This window comes from Chroicocephalus ridibundus, unplaced genomic scaffold, assembly GCF_963924245.1.
Source record: "Chroicocephalus ridibundus unplaced genomic scaffold, bChrRid1.1 SCAFFOLD_529, whole genome shotgun sequence".
Taxonomy (NCBI): domain Eukaryota; kingdom Metazoa; phylum Chordata; class Aves; order Charadriiformes; family Laridae; genus Chroicocephalus; species Chroicocephalus ridibundus.
In genome coordinates, this window is record NW_026961644.1 from 22,414 (window position 1) to 36,561 (window position 14,148).

The 14,148-nt window shown below is 71.8% G+C and overlaps 1 protein-coding gene across 1 annotated transcript; it reads left to right on the forward strand.

The window, feature by feature from the left end:
* The first annotated feature begins 6,436 nt into the window (after positions 1-6,436).
* LOC134509520 (red-sensitive opsin) lies at positions 6,437-10,957 on the forward strand. The gene is made up of 6 exons (XM_063322062.1): positions 6,437-6,545; positions 6,626-6,922; positions 8,908-9,076; positions 9,157-9,322; positions 10,446-10,685; positions 10,795-10,957. Exons 1-6 carry the CDS (start codon positions 6,437-6,439, stop codon positions 10,906-10,908), a joined length of 1,095 nt encoding a protein of 364 aa, XP_063178132.1. The 3' UTR covers positions 10,909-10,957.
* Positions 10,958-14,148: the final 3,191 nt, after the last annotated feature.

The following is a 14,148-nucleotide window of genomic DNA, read 5'->3' on the forward strand; positions in this document are numbered from 1 at the left end:
CCCCACAGGACACCCCACGGGACACCCCACGGGACACCCACGGGGCACCCCAGACCCACACGGGACACCCCATGGACACCCACGGGACACCCCACGGGGCACCCCACAGAGACCCACGGGGCACCCCACGGGACACCCCAGACCCACACGGGACACACCACAGAACCCCCCTGAACCCCACGGACCCCTGGAGCCCCACGGGACACCCCATGGGACACCCCACAGAGCCCCTCAAAACCCCCCATGGACCCCACGGAACCCCCCAGACCCACACGGAGCCCCAAAGAACCCCACGGGACACCCCAGACCCACACGGGACACCCCACAGAGACCCACAGGGCACCCCATGGACCCCACGGAACCCCCCAGAACCACATGGGACACCCCACAGAACCCCCCATGGACCCCACAGGACACCCCAGACCCACACAGAGCCCCACAGAACCCCCCATGGACCCCACGGGACACCCCAGACCCACACAGAGCCCCACAGAACCCCCCATGGACCCCACGGGACACCCCAGACCCACGTGGGACACCCCACAGAGCCCTATGGGGTACCCCACAGACACCTGGAGCCCCACGGGGCACCCCATAGAACGCCCCAGGCCCACACAGAGCCCCCCAGAGCCCCCCAGGACACCCCAGACCCAGACGGGACACCCCACAGAGCCCTATGGGGCACCCCACGGAATCCCCCATGGACCCCACAGAGCCCCACAGACCCACACAGGACACCCCACAGAGCCCTGGAGCCCCACGGAGACCCACAGAATCCCCCATGGACCCCACGGAACCCCACAGACCCCCACAGGACACCTCACAGAGCCCTGTGGGGCACCCCATGGACCCCCCCCAGACTCACACAGGACACCCCACGGAGCCCCACAAAACCCCCCAGACCCACACATTGCCCCACAGAGCCGCCCTGTGCCCTATGGGGCACCCCACACACCCCATGGACCCCACGCAACCTCCCAGACCCACACAGAGCCCCACAGACCCACATGGGAGACCCCACAGAGCCCTACGGGGCACCCCATGGACCCCCCAGAAGCCCCCAGACCCACACATTGCCCCACAGACCCCCGTCCAAGCCCTGTGGGGCACCCCATGGAGCCCCACAGACCCACACATTGCCCTGTGGAGCCCCTCAGAGTCCCACGGGATGCCCCATGGACCCACAGAGAGCCCCACGGAGCCCCATAGAGCCCCAGGGGGCACCCCATGGCATACCCCATGGACCCTCTGGAGCCCCATAGGGTGCCACAAGAGCCCCATGGAGCCCCACAGAGCCCCACGGGACACCCCATGGAGCGCCCCCCCCGTCCCCCCCCCCAGCTCCCCAGCCCCACACGTCCCCCCCAGCCCCACACATCCCGTCGGGCTGGGGGCCGCGCGGCCGAGTTCTGCCAGTAGTGAGCTTTTTGCCAGCCAAAACAGTTCAGAACTAGCGGAATTCCTGTCGCACGGCCCCACGGCGACCCACGGCGCCCCACAGCCGCCCCACGGCGCCCCACAGCGCCCCACGGTGACCCACGGCGCCCCACAGCCGCCCCACGGTGACCCACGGCCGCCCCACGGCGGTTCACAGCGTCTTGCCGCAGCGTGCTGTGCCCCGACGGCAGCCCCCGATGCCCCACGGCAGCCCCACAGCGCCCCATAGCACTCCACAGTGCCCCATAGCACCCCATGGTGGCCCCATAGCGCCCCACAACACCCCATAGCACCGTGCAGCACCCCATGGCAGCCCCATAGCACCCCACAGCAGGCCCGCAGAGGCCCACGGTGTCCCGCGGCAGACCCACAGCACCCCACAGGGATCCGTGGTGACCCCACGCTGCCCCATAGCAGCCCCATAGCACCCCACAGCACCTCACGGCGCCCCATGGCAGCCCCACAGCACCCCACGGCAGCCCCACAGCACCCCGCCTGGTCCCACGGCAGCCCCACGCGGTGGCCAGTGGTGCCCCACAGCACCCCATTGTGCCCCACAGCTCCCCACTGTATCCCACATCACCCTCCTGCTGCCCCACAGCACCCCACACCCCTACAGCCCCACAGCACCCCACGGCCACCCTATGGCACTCGTGACGTCCCCCCTGCCCCACAGCACCCCACAGACACCCTATGGCGCCCGTGACGTGGCCCCAGCCCCACAGCACCCCCACAGCACCCCACATCCCCCCACAGCAACCCCCCGGCCCCACATCACCCCACAGGCACCCTATGGCACTCGTGACGTCCCCCCTGCCCCACAGCACCCCACATCCCCCCCAAACCTCCCCAGCCCCACAGCAACCCCCCGGCCCCACATCACCCCACAGGCACCCTATGGCTCTCGTGATGTCCCCCCTGCCCCACAGCACCCCCCAGCCCCACATCGCCCCCCATTGCCCCCCATCGTCCCACACCCCCAGCCCCCCATTGCCCCCCATCGCCCCACACCCTCAGCCCCACATCACTCACCCACCTCCACGGGCTCCGTCTGCCCCCCCCGGCCGCTGTGGGGCGAGAGACGGGGCCGTGTGTGCGTGCTGGGGGGCACCGACACCCCCCCCTGACGCCGCCCCCCCCAACTCCCGCCCCACATCCCCGCCATGGGGCAGCCCCCCACCCCCCACCCCCATAGTGTGGGTCCGGCGCCCCACGGCCGGCGCCCCGCTCTCCCCACGGCCTCCGCGCCCCCTTTTTCCCCGCCGGGGGGGGGGGGATTAAATTTTCCAGCCCCCCCCGTAATCGGGCTCCCCCGGGGCGACCCGACAATCCCGGGATTAGGGGGGATTAGGGCCGGGGCCGGGGGGCAGCCGTGGGGCGACGGCCCCCGGGGACCCCCCCAGCCCCACAGGGACCCCCGGCCTCGGGCCCCCCCTCCCTAATCCCCCCCCCCCGCCCCCGCCCGGGGCCTAATTGCTAATTAAGGCAATTAGGGCTATTTTTAGGGGTGCTGGGGGGGGGGGTCGGGGGGGGTCCCTTCCCCCCGTGCCCCACTTGGCCCCACGCCGCGGCCCCCCCGGTGATGTAACCGCCGTGGGGCGGGGGGGGGGTGGTACCCCGCTATGGGGCAGAAGCGGGGGCCGGTGCCCCGCTATGGGGTGGGAAGGGCCCCAGCACCCTGCCGTGGGGCAGGAGGGGGTCCAGTACCCCGCTATGGGGCAGGAGGGGGTCTGTCACCCCGCCGTGGGGCGAGAAGGGGCCTAGTGCTCCTCTATGGGAGGGGCCTCAGTGTCTTGCTATGGGGCGAGAGGGGGGTCAACACCCCGCCATGGGGCAGGAGAGGTCCCAGCACCCCGCCATGGGGCAGGAGAGGTCCCAGCGCCCCGCCGTGGGGCAGGGAGGCCCCTGCCCCCCATGCTGTGGGTCAGGCCAGTGTGGGGCGAGGCTGCGGAGCCACCCCACACCCCGAGGGCCAGCGATGGACAGAGACAGCCCCATCATGCGGCCCCACATCTGTGGGTCTGGCTGTGGGTCGGGGGGCCCTGCTGTCCCCGCCGTGGGTCCATCCATGGGTCCATCCATGGGTCTGTCCATGGGTCCATAAGTGGGTCAGGCCGTGGGTCTGTAAGTGGGTCACTCTGTGGGTCCGTAAGTAGGTCAGTCCATGGGTCAGTCCGTGGGTCAGTCTGTGGGTCCGTCTGTGGGTCAGTCCATGGGTCCGTCTGTGGGTCAGTCTGTGGGTCTGTCTGTGGGTCTGTCCGTGGGTCAGTCCGTGAGCCGCTCTGGGGGTCCTTCCGTGGGTCACTGTGGGTCCAGACATGGGTCTGTCTGTGGGTCAGTCCATGGGTCAGGCCGTGGGTCAGGCCATGGGTCAGGCCATGGGTCAGGCCGTGGGTCAGGCCATGGGCCAGTTCATGGGTCTGTCTGTGGGTCAGGCCATGGGTCAGGCCATGGGTCAGTCCATGGGTCTGTCTGTGGGTCAGTCCATGGGTCAGGCCGTGGGTCAGGCAATGGGCCAGTTCATGGGTCCGCCTGTGGGTCACCATGGGTCCATCCATGGGTCTGTCTGTGGGTCACTCTGTGGGTCCGGCCATGGGTCTGTAAGTGGGTCACTCTGTGGGTCAGTCCATGGGTCCGCCTGTGGGTCACCATGGGTCCGTCCATGGGTCTGTCTGTGGGTCACTCTGTGGGTCAGTCCATGGGTCTGGCTGTGGGTCTGTAAGTGGGTCATGGTGGGCCCGGCCGTGGGTTGCCGTGGGTCCATCCATGGGTCGCTGTGGGTCTGTAAGTGGGTCGCGGTGGGCCTGGCCGTGGGTCGCTGTGGGTCCAGCCATGGGTCTGTAAGTGGGTCATGGTGGGCCCGGCCATGGGTCCATCCATGGGTCGCTGTGGGTCTGTAAGTGGGTCACGGTGGGCCCGGCTGTGGGTTGCTGTGGGTCCATCCATGGGTCGCTGTGGGTCTGTAAGTGGGTCACGGTGGGTCCGGCCGTGGGTCTGTAAGTGGGTCATGGTGGGCCCGGCCGTGGGTCACTGTGGGTCCGTCCATGGGTCACCGTGGGTCTGTAAGTGGGTCGCGGTGGGCCCGGCCATGGGTCGCCGTGGGTCCGTCCATGGGTCACTGTGGGTCTGTAAGTGGGTCGCGGTGGGTCCGGCCGTGGGTCTGTAAGTGGGTTGTGGTGGGCCCGGCCGTGGGTCGCCGTGGGTCCAGCCATGGGTCTGTAAGTGGGTTGCGGTGGGCCTGGCTGTGGGTCTGTAAGTGGGTCGTGGTGGGCCCGGCCGTGGGTCGCTGTGGGTCCATCCATGGGTCGCCGTGGGTCTGTAAGTGGGTCACGGTGGGCCTGGCTGTGGGTCGCCGTGGGTCCAGCCATGGGTCTGTAAGTGGGTTGCGGTGGGCCTGGCTGTGGGTCTGTAAGTGGGTCGCGGTGGGCCCGGCCGTGGGTCGCTGTGGGTCCATCCATGGGTCGCCGTGGGTCTGTAAGTGGGTTGCGGTGGGCCCGGCTGTGGGTCGCTGTGGGTCCAGCCATGGGTCTGTAAGTGGGTCGTGGTGGGCCTGGCCGTGGGTCGCCGTGGGTCCGTCCATGGGTCACCGTGGGTCTGTAAGTGGGTCGTGGTGGGCCCAGCCGTGGGTCGCCATGGGTCCGTCCATAGGTCTGTAAGTGGGTCGCGGTGGGCCTGGCCATGGGTCGCCGTGGGTCCAGCCATGGGTCTGTAAGTGGGTCGCGGTGGGCCCGGCCGTGGGTCTGTAAGTGGGTCATGGTGGGCCCGGCCGTGGGTCACTGTGGGTCCGTCCATGGGTCACCGTGGGTCTGTAAGTGGGTTGTGGTGGGCCTGGCCGTGGGTCGCTGTGGGTCCGTCCATGGGTCACCGTGGGTCTGTAAGTGGGTCGCGGTGGGCCCGGCCGTGGGTTGCTGTGGGTCTGTCCATGGGTCGCCGTGGGTCTGTAAGTGGGTCGTGGTGGGCCTGGCCGTGGGTCTGTAAGTGGGTCGCGGTGGGCCCAGCCGTGGGTCGCCGTGGGTCCGTCCATGGGTCGCCGTGGGTCTGTAAGTGGGTCGCGGTGGGCCCGGCCGTGGGTTGCCGTGGGTCCAGCCATGGGTCTGTAAGTGGGTTGTGGTGGGCCTGGCTGTGGGTCGCCGTGGGTCCATCCATGGGTCGCCGTGGGTCTGTAAGTGGGTCGCGGTGGGCCCGGCCATGGGTCGCTGTGGGTCCAGCCATGGGTCTGTAAGTGGGTCGCGGTGGGCCCGGCCGTGGGTCGCTGTGGGTCCGTCCATGGGTCACCGTGGGTCTGTAAGTGGGTCGCGGTGGGCCCAGCCGTGGGTCGCCGTGGGTCCGTCCATGGGTCGCCGTGGGTCTGTAAGTGGGTCGCGGTGGGCCCGGCCATGGGTCGCCGTGGGTCCGTCCATGGGTCACCGTGGGTCTGTAAGTGGGTTGTGGTGGGCCCGGCCGTGGGTCGCCGTGGGTCCAGCCATGGGTCTGTAAGTGGGTTGCGGTGGGCCTGGCTGTGGGTCTGTAAGTGGGTCGCGGTGGGCCCGGCCGTGGGTCACTGTGGGTCCATCCATGGGTCGCCGTGGGTCTGTAAGTGGGTCACGGTGGGCCCAGCTGTGGGTCGCCGTGGGTCCGTCCATGGGTCTGTAAGTGGGTCACGGTGGGCCCGGCCGTGGGTCGCTGTGGGTCCGTCCATGGGTCGCCGTGGGTCCGTCCATGGGTCTGTAAGTGGGTCACGGTGGGCCCGGCCGTGGGTCGCCGTGGGTCCGTCCATGGGTCGCCGTGGGTCTGTAAGTGGGTCGCGGTGGGCCCGGCCGTGGGTCGGGGATTATCCCTCACCCCGGCTGCTCGGCCCCGCGGGGGGTGAGGCCGGGCCGGGCCGGGGGGGGCCCCCGGATCCCCAATTAAGGGATCAGGGCCGGGGGGGGCGTTAATCCGGGGGGGGGGGGGGGGTGCGGGTATAAAGGCGTGGGGCGCGCGGGGGCCCCGCTCTCGCTGCCTCTGCCGTGGGGCGGCCATGGCGGGCGCCTGGGAGACGGCGGTGATGGCGGCGCGGCGGCGGCACGAGGACGAGGACACCACGCGCGACAGCGTCTTCACCTACACCAACAGCAACAACACCCGCGGTCAGCCGGGGGGCGGCGTGTGGGGCGGTGTGTGGGGCGGCGTGTGGGGCGGCGGCGTCTCTCACCCTCCCGCCCCACAGGTCCCTTCGAGGGCCCCAACTACCACATCGCCCCGCGGTGGGTCTACAACCTGACGTCCCTGTGGATGATCTTCGTGGTGCTGGCCTCCGTCTTCACCAACGGGCTGGTCCTGGTGGCCACCTGGAAGTTCAAGAAGCTGCGGCACCCGCTCAACTGGATCCTGGTGAACCTGGCGGTGGCCGACCTGGGCGAGACCGTCATCGCCAGCACCATCAGCGTCGTCAACCAGATCTCGGGCTACTTCATCCTGGGCCACCCGCTCTGCGTCATCGAGGGCTACACCGTCTCCGCCTGCGGTGGGGCGGGGGGCAGGCAGGGGGAGGCGTGGGGCGGGGATGGGGGGGTGGAAGGTGTGGGGCGGGGATGGGGGGGAAAGGTGTGGGGTAGAGACGGCAGGGAAAGGCGTGGGGCAGCAATGGGGGTGCTGGGAGGTGTGGGGCGGGGATGGCGGGGAAAGGCGTGGGGCAGCAATGGGGGGGTGGAAGGTGTGGGGCAGGGATGGGGAGTGGGGCCAGGGGTGCTGGGAGGTGTGGGGCAGGGATGGCGGGGAAAGGCATGGGGTAGAGATGGCGGGGAAAGGCGTGGGGCAGCGATGGGGGGGGTGGAAGGTGTGGGGCAGGGATGGGGGGGGTGGAAGGTGTGGGGCGGGGATGGGGGGGAAAGGCATGGGGTAGAGATGGCGAGGAAAGATGTGGGGCAGCAATGGGGGTGCTGGGAGGTGTGGGGAGGGGATGGGGCGTGGGGCCGGGGGTGCTGGGAGGTGTGGGGCAGGGATGGCGGGGAAAGGCGTGGGGCAGCAATGGGGGGGTGGAAGGTGTGGGGCAGGCATGGGGAGTGGGGCCGGGGGTGCTGGGAGGTGTGGGGTGGGGATGGTGGGGAAAGGCGTGGGGCAGCAATGGGGGGGGTGGAAGGTGTGGGGCAGGGATGGAGAGTAGGGCTGGGAGGTGTGGGGCAGGGATAGGGGGAGATGAAAGATGTGGGGCGGGGATGGGGGACAGGGACAGGAGCGCAGGGAGATGTGGGGCGGGGATGGGGGGTGCATCCATGGGGCGCTGGGAGCCGTGGGGCAGGGACAGGGGTGCTGGGAGGTGTGGGGCAGGGCTGGGAGCCAGGGGTTGAGCCACAGTGCAGAGATGTGGGGCAGAGCTGTGGGGCAGGGCTGTGGGGGGGAAGCCGAGCGCTGGGCTGGAGGACACACGGGAGCCGTGGGGCTGCACGCCATGGGTCAGCCCGCTATGGGTCCGTGCTCCATGGGTCAGCCCGCTATGGGTCCGTGCGCCGTGGGGCAGCCCCCTGACGGCCCCGTCGCCCCCAGGCATCACGGTGCTGTGGTCGCTGGCTATGGGTCTGTACTCCATGGGGCAGCCCGCTATGGGTCCGTACGCCGTGGGTCAGCCCGCTATGGGTCCGTGCGCCGTGGGGCAGCCCCCTGACAGCCCCGTGCCCCCCAGGCATCACGGCGCTGTGGTCGCTGGCTATGGGGCTGCACTCCGTGGGTCGGCCCGCTATGGGTCCGTGCTCCATGGGTCAGCCCGCTATGGGTCTGTACTCCATGGGTCAGCCCGCTATGGGTCCGTACGCTGTGGGGCAGCCCCCTGACGGCCCCGTGGCCCCCAGGCATCATGGTGCTGTGGTCGCTGGCTATGGGGCTGCACTCCATGGGTCAGCCCGCTATGGGTCTGTACTCCATGGGTCAGCCCGCTATGGGTCCGTGCGCCGTGGGGCAGCCCGCTATGGGTCCGTGCGCCGTGGGGCAGCCCCCTGACGGCCCCGTTGCCCCCAGGCATCACGGCGCTGTGGTTGCTGGCTATGGGGCTGCACTTCGTGGGGCTGCACTCCATGGGTCGGCCCGCTATGGGTCTGCACTCCATGGGTCGGCCCGCTATGGGTCCGTACTCCATGGGTCGGCCCGCTATGGGTCTGTACGCCGTGGGGCAGCCCCCTGACGGCCCCGTGCCCCCCAGGCATCACGGCGCTGTGGTCGCTGGCTATGGGTCTGTACTCCATGGGTCAGCCCGCTATGGGTCCGTGCTCCATGGGTCAGCCCGCTATGGGTCCGTACGCCGTGGGTCAGCCCGCTATGGGTCCGTGCGCCGTGGGGCAGCCCCCTGACGGCCCCATTGCCCCCAGGCATCACGGCGCTGTGGTCGCTGGCTATGGGGCTGCACTTCGTGGGGCTGCACTCCATGGGTCAGCCCACTATGGGTCCGTACTCCATGGGTCAGCCCGCTATGGGTCTGTACGCCGTGGGGCAGCCCCCTGACGGCCCCGTGCCCCCCAGGCATCACGGCGCTGTGGTCGCTCGCCATCATCTCCTGGGAGCGCTGGTTCGTCGTCTGCAAACCCTTCGGCAACATCAAGTTCGACGGGAAGCTGGCGGTGGCCGGGATCCTCTTCTCCTGGGTCTGGTCCTGCGCCTGGACCGCGCCCCCCATCTTCGGCTGGAGCAGGTGTGGGGCGGGGGGGCGGCACCCCCACACCCCCCCCCAACCGCCCCCCGAGCCTCGCCCCACGCCTGGCCGCCCCCCAGGTACTGGCCCCACGGGCTGAAGACGTCCTGCGGCCCCGACGTGTTCAGCGGCAGCTCGGACCCGGGCGTGCAGTCCTACATGGTGGTGCTGATGGTCACCTGCTGCTTCTTCCCGCTCGCCATCATCGTCCTCTGCTACCTCCAAGTCTGGCTGGCCATCCGGGCGGTGAGACCCCGCCGGCGCCCCGCCCCACGCCGCGCCCCACGGCGCCCCACACAGCGCCCCACAGAGCACCCCGCAGCTCCCCACAGCTCCCTGCGGCTCCCTGTGGCTCCCCACAGAGCACCCCACAGCTCCCCACAGAGCACCCCGTGGCTCTGCATAGCGCCCCACGGCCCCCATAGTGCCCCACGGCCCCCCACACAGCGCCCCGCGGCTCTGCATAGCGCCCCACCGCTCCCCACACAGCGCCCCATGGCTCCACATAACGCCCCACAGCACCCCACGGCTCCCCACAGAGCGCCCCGTGGCTCTGCATAGTGCCCCACGGCTCCCCACACAGCGCCCCGCGGCTCTGCATAGCGCCCCACAGCTCCCCACAGCTCCCTGCAGCTCCCCGTGGCTCCCCACAGAGCGCCCCGCGGCTCCCCATAGTGCCCCACGGCTCCCCATAGTGCCCCACAGCTCCCCACAGAGCGCTCCATGGCTCCACATAATGCCCCACAGCTCCCCACGGCGCCCCACAGAGCACCCCACGGCTCCCCATAGTGCCCCGCAGCCCCCCATAGTGCCCCACAGCTCCCCAGACAGCGCCCTGCAGCTCCCCATAGTGCCCCACAGCTCCCCACAGAGCACCCCACAGCTCCCCATAGCACCCCACGGAGCCCCTCTCCCCCCATCTCTCCCTGTAGCCCCCCCATGGGGCCCATCTCCCCCCACAGCCCCCCCATGGGGCCCATAGACCCCCTGAGACCCCCCCATCTCCCCCTGTAGCCCCCCCATGGGGCCCATCTCCCCCCATAGACCCCTTGATGGAGCCCATAGACCCCCGTAGCCCCCCCATAGCCCCCCCATGGGGCCCATAGACCCCCATAGACCCCCCCCCATCTCCCCCTGTAGCCCCCCATGGGGCCCATCTCCCCCCATAGACCCCCTGATGGAGCCCATAGACCCCCCGAGACCCCCATCTCCCCCCATAGCCCCCCCATGGGGCCCATAGACCCCCCAGACCCCCCCATCTCCCCCTGTAGCCCCCCATGGAGCCCCTCTCCCCCCATCTCCCCCTGTAGCCCCCCATGGGGCCCATGTCCCCCCCCTGGCGCCCGGCTGAGCCGCGCTGTCCCGGCAGGTGGCGGCGCAGCAGAAGGAGTCGGAGTCGACGCAGAAGGCGGAGAAGGAGGTGTCGCGCATGGTGGTGGTGATGATCGTGGCCTACTGCTTCTGCTGGGGGCCCTACACCATCTTCGCCTGCTTCGCCGCCGCCAACCCCGGCTACGCCTTCCACCCGCTGGCGGCCGCCCTGCCCGCCTACTTCGCCAAGAGCGCCACCATCTACAACCCCATCATCTACGTCTTCATGAACCGCCAGGTGACGGCCGGGGGGGCCGGGCCGGGGGGGGGCCGCGGGGCCGGAGGGGGCGCCGGGAGCGCTCCCGAGGGTGACGGCCGTCCCCGTGTCCCCCCCCCCCGCCCCGCAGTTCCGCAACTGCATCCTCCAGCTCTTCGGGAAGAAGGTGGACGACGGCTCCGAGGTCTCCACCTCCCGCACCGAGGTCTCCTCCGTCTCCAGCTCCTCCGTCGCCCCCGCCTAGAGACGCCCCCCCCGGCACCCCCCGTCCCCCCGCCCCCCACCAATAAAGGCCTCCCGGGACCCGCTCAGCTTCTCGCTGCGCCCCCCCCCCCCCCCCCGGCACCCCCCTCCGGCGGCCCCCGGCGCACCCCCCCGTGGGACACCCACCGCCCGCCCCCCTCCACAGACGCCCACGGGGGTCCCCGCGCCCCCGCACGGGGGTCCCCCACGTCCCCGCACCCCTCCCCCGGGGGTCCCCCCCCGTGAGCCCATGGGGGGGTCACAGACACCCCCCCGCGCGTCCCGTCGCCCCGCCGTGGGGGTCTCATTCATCGGTCCGCCGCCTTCCCGTCACCCCTCTCCCGCCGGGGCGCGAAGCCGGGCGCTGGGCCCCGCCCCCGCCCCGCCCGGCAGCCAATGGGGAGCCGCCCCCGGCGCCGCGCCGCGCCGCCATTGGCGGGAGGGGGCGTCACTCCGCGCCGCGCGCAGGCCCCGCCCCGCCCCGCGTTCCCGCGGGCGCCCCCGGCCAATCAGGAGAGGCGCGTCGCGGTGCGTGGGCGGGGGGAGGCGGTAGCGCGCCGTCCAATCGCGTCCTCCGCCTCGCAACACGTCACCGGGCGGGCCGGGCGGGAGCGGGAGGGCGGGGCCGCGGCGCCTAATGGCCAATCAGAAGAGGGGGCGCGGAGGAGACGAATCAGCGCGCCGCGCCGGGAGACGTCACCGCGGGCTGGCCCCGCCCCGCGGGGAGGGGCGGGGCGGGGGGGCGGGGCGGGCGGCGCGCGCCCCCGCTGATTGGCCGAAAAGGGCGGGAGCGGCGCGCGGCGGGGCCGGCCGGAGCAGGTGGCGGCCGCGCGCGGCGGGCGATTGGCTGGCAAAGGGCGGGAGCGGCGCGCGCCCGCTGCGATTGGCGGAGAGGGGCGAGGGGGGCGCTCCGATTGGACGACCCCCACCTCGGCGCCTCCCCCCCGGGCGCACGAGGGCAGCTGAGGCGAGAAGGCGGCGCCATGTTGTCCCGCCGCGGGCGGCGGCGGCGGCGCCGGGGGGTCCCGCGGTCCCTCCCGGCCCCTGAGGGGTCCCGGCCCCGCCCCGCCCCGTCCCGTCCCCGCCGGGAGGAGCTGCCGAGCGCGGCCGGGGCCGGGGCCGGGGCGGACGAGCCGGCGGCGGCGGCGGCGGGGGGGACCCTCCGTTGACAGGCTGGCGGTGATGGCGGGGGGCAGCCTCCCCCCGGGGGACCGGGAGCGCCGGGAGCCTCCCGCGCCCAGCCCGGCTCAGTGCGGTGCCCCCGGGTCCCCCCCCGCCCCCCGGTTTGGGGTCGGAATGAGGTAAATTGGGAATCGGTGGCTCCGGGCGGGGGGGAAAGGGGCGTCTGGGTGCGCTCTGGGCCGGGGGGGGTCCCTCGTGTCCCTTGTCCCCACACCCCCCCCCCTTCGTGTCCCTCCCTTATGTCCCGCGTCGCCCCTGTCCTTCTCGTCCTGCATCACTTATGGCCCCCGTCCCCTGTGTCCCCGTGCCCCCCCCCGTCCCTCGTGTCCTGTGGGGACACGCAGTGTCCCGTGGTGACCCCCTGGGGCGATGCAGTGTCACGGCACGTCCCCCCTGTCCCTCACGGCCGCCGTGTCCAGTGGGCACGCGCAGGGTCACGCGATGAGTCCCGTGGGGGACACGGCGTCGTGTGACGGTGGCGTGTGTCCCCTGTCCCTCGTGGCCTCCCTCCGCGTCCCCCACATCCCCTGTCCCTTGTCTCCCCTGCGTCCCCGTGCGTCCCCGTCCCCCGTGTCCAGTGGGCACACGCAGGGTCACGCGATGGGTCCCGTGGGGGACGCGGCATCGTGTGACGGTGACTCGTGTCCCCCGTGTCACACGACGACCCTCGGGGGGGACGTGGGACGTGCAGGGTCGTGCGGTGGTGCCCTGGGGTGACACGGTGGCGTGTCCCCCGTGTCCCCCTGTCCCTTGTGCCTCTGGGTCACGTCCCCCCGTCCCTCGTGTCCGGTGGGGACATGGAGAGTCACACGATGAGCCCCCCCCACGGGGGACACGGGCCCCCCCCCCCGCTCCCCTGTCCCTGTGTCCCCTGTGTCCCCGTCCCTGTGTCCCCGCGTCCCACCCGTCCCTCGTGCCCTACGGCGACAGCAGGGTCGCACAGTGGCACCGGGGGGGGGACGACAGGGGACACCTGGGGGACACGTGACGCCCGCCGGGGGTGGCCGGGGACACGGGGGGTCCCTGTCACACGGGGTGGGGGCCGTGTCCTCCCGCGGGGGGGGGGTGGGGGCGTGTCCTGAGGCTCCGCCCCCCCGCCCGGCCCCGCCCCCCCCGGCCCGCAGCGCGCCGCGCCTCGGGCACCGCCGCAGCGCCGGGACCATGGGCCGGTACGAGGGGGGGGGGGACGCGGGGACGGGGGGGGCACTGCCAGCGCGGGGGGGGCTGGGGGACGGCGGGGGCGCCGCCAAGGGGGGGTGTCATTGCGGGGGGGGACGGGGCTCTGCTCCGCCGAGGGGCCGGTGGTGCGGTGGGGTGGGGGGGGGAACGCTGCGGGGGGGGGTGTTTTCGGGGGGGGGGGGCGATGGGTGTTTTTGGGGCGGGGTGTGCGTTTTCGGGGGGGGCGGTTTTGGGGGGGGTGGGGTTGGGGGGGGCCGTGGCAGCGCAGACCTGGGCCGGGGGGGGGGGGGTTTGGGGGGGTTGGGGAATGGGGGGGGCGGTCGGTGTGATCACGCGCGTGTGCACCGGCCTGGGGGGGGGCCCTGGGGGCGCAGGCGTGTGCAGGTGTGTGGGGCACGTGTGTGTGCAAGCATGTCCGGGGGTGGGGGGACACGCGTGCGCAGGTGTGCGTGGCAGACACGTGCATGCGTGTGCAGGTGTGGGGGCACACGCGTGTGCAAGCACGAGCAGCTTCGGGTGAGCATACACGTGCAAGCGTGCGGAGGTGTGGGGGGCACACGCGTGTGCAAGCGTGCCCAGTGTGGGGCACACGTGTGTACAGGCACGCTAGGGGCACGCGTGTGTGCGAGCCTGACAGGGTACACGCATGTGCAGGCGTGACGGGGCACGTGCAAGTGCAAGCGGGACAGGGCACACGCGTGCGCAGGTGTCATGGGGTGCGCACGTGTGCGGGCGTGATGGGGCACGCGTCTGCAGGTGTCATGGAGCGCACACGTGTGCAGGCGTGGCGGGGGACACGCACATGTGCAGGTGTCATGGGACACGCGCGTGTGTGTAGGTGTGACAGGGGACACACGTGTGTGCAGGTGTCATGGGACAC